General features: G+C 42.6%; 1 protein-coding gene across 1 annotated transcript; it reads left to right on the top strand.

Moving 5' to 3' along the window:
- The first annotated feature begins 908 nt into the window (after positions 1–908).
- Positions 909–1,696, top strand: LOC139838033 (uncharacterized). The gene is made up of 2 exons (XM_071827384.1): positions 909–1,081; positions 1,306–1,696. The coding sequence occupies exons 1-2, from the start codon at positions 909–911 to the stop codon at positions 1,694–1,696; spliced, it is 564 nt and encodes a 187-aa protein (XP_071683485.1).
- The last annotated feature ends 202 nt before the right edge of the window (positions 1,697–1,898 follow it).

Here is a 1,898-nt window from a genome sequence, read left to right as displayed (position 1 = left end):
AGAATGGATACGATAGTGTGTGCAAAAATTTCTGGAGCGTTTCTCGAAGGTCGAAAAATCCACATTCTTAGAAATGGAACCGTTTGGGTTACATCAAACCACCTTTTCTAAGCTAGTCGATTTTTCGACCTTTGACAAAAAATCCAGTTTTTTTTACCCAATATGTCACACGTTTTTGTGAACATAATCCGTTGGTTAAAACTTTTTTTGAATTTTTTGAATTTAACCAGATGTGGTGCTGATTTATTCAAATCAAAACTAAAAAACTTTTTAGTTAGGCCGTCAGACATGTAACGCGGTTTGAACTAAGCCCATTAACGTGGAGCATGGACGCGGGGAAGGAATACTCATGGCCCATCCAGCAGGGTTCTCTAGTTTTCTTCTGTTTTTTTCCCAACTCGAATTTAACTAAAATTTAATAGTTTATTTTCACAGAAATTCAAAAAATGAAAAAAACTTAACACTTCGTCTTAGGATGGATACCAGAGTGTGTGCAAAAATTTCTGGAGCGTTTCTCGAAGGTCGAAAAATCCACATTTTTAGAAACGGAACCGTTTGGGTTACATCAAACCAGTTTTTCTAAGCTAGTCGATTTTTCGACCTTCGAAAAAAAATCCAATTTTTTTACCCAATATGTCACACGTTTTTTTGAACATAATCCTTTGGTTAAAACTTTTTTGAATTTTTTGAATTTAACCAGATGTGCTGCAGATTTATTCAAATCAAAACTAAAAACCTTTTCAGTTAGGCTGTCAGACATGTAACGGGCCAATGGGCCGCCAGACCTCTAACTGCATGTTCGCCTCCCGACCCTATACCCACCCGATACTGTGGCAGTTCCACCATTCTGTCCCAACCCCGGCCGTTCGTCTACCGCATCCCAGTGCTCCCTTCCTCACACGCTGTCCATGGCATCTGCCTCTTCCTCCGTCGTGGCCGGAGACGAGAAGTCCACGACGGAGAATTACCGCATCCTTGCGCACGGGAGCACATATATCGACGTCGTCTACACCAATGAGGCGGCGACTGTTGATAGAATTCTTCGTATGTACAAGGGTTGGCTTGACGAGGACGAGGACAGGTTCTAGTTCGTTGGTCTGGATCTCGAGTACGACTCTAGCGGACACAAGTTGGCGGTAATGCAAATCGCCATGAGGGAGCACGTTCTTGTATTCCACTACATTAGGTAGGGTTTCATCATTATATGTCTCCGTGAATATTTAAAGCGTCCCTACATTTTCCATGGTTGCGCTACGGTGTTCATTACGGTACTTATTGAATTTATTTGTGCTACTCTTGACAAAGGTGCAAGGATCAATGTCCGCGCCTACTGACTTTTCTCAAGCACAAGCAATACACTTTTACAAGTGTTGATAAAAGAAATGACACAAAAGTTCTTCGTGCGGCCGGTCTTCATGTTCCAGAAGAGAGACACATCGACATCCAGGACATTTTCAAGATTAAAGGTCAACCGCAGGCTGGAATGGCTGATCTTGCAGCAAAGCTCATTGATCCTAAGTTTGCCAACATGAAGAAGGAGTTCAAGTACAACCGGCGAAGGAAGAAAGGGCATGATTTCTGGGAATGCAAGCCACTATCCTGGATGAACCTCGAGTACGCAGCTATTGATGGCTATCTCAGCTGTGAGATATACAACAAGATCTACACGGTGAACGAGGGACAAGCTCACCTCTAGAGATCAGACCACATCTGCCCCAGATGCAAAAATCAGGATGAATCTTCATCCATGACCAAGCGTAAGAAGCAAGCCTTGGAGTGATAAGCCTTAAGGGGGCAAGTACTAATGTGTTTGTGCAGTCTGTAATTATATTCGCGATGTGTCCAAGACATAGTTGTGCTCTATGTTATTTGTGAACAAATTCTCCATGTTGTGTTGT

Source organism: Lolium perenne, chromosome 3 (genome assembly GCF_019359855.2).
Source record: "Lolium perenne isolate Kyuss_39 chromosome 3, Kyuss_2.0, whole genome shotgun sequence".
NCBI lineage: Eukaryota > Viridiplantae > Streptophyta > Magnoliopsida > Poales > Poaceae > Lolium > Lolium perenne.
Note: the sequence above shows the minus strand (reverse complement) of the source record. Positions and strands in the feature narration are given on the sequence as shown.

What these genes read in the sequence shown, in the direction of transcription:
- LOC139838033 (XM_071827384.1), top strand. Translation starts at nt 909, where the DNA reads ATGGCATCTGCCTCTTCCTCCGTCGTGGCCGGAGACGAGAAGTCCACG. An exon ending in CTTGACGAGGACGAGGACAG is followed by an intron (nt 1,082 to 1,305) that starts GTTCTAGTTCGT and finishes CTCTTGACAAAG; the next exon opens with GTGCAAGGATCAATGTCCGC.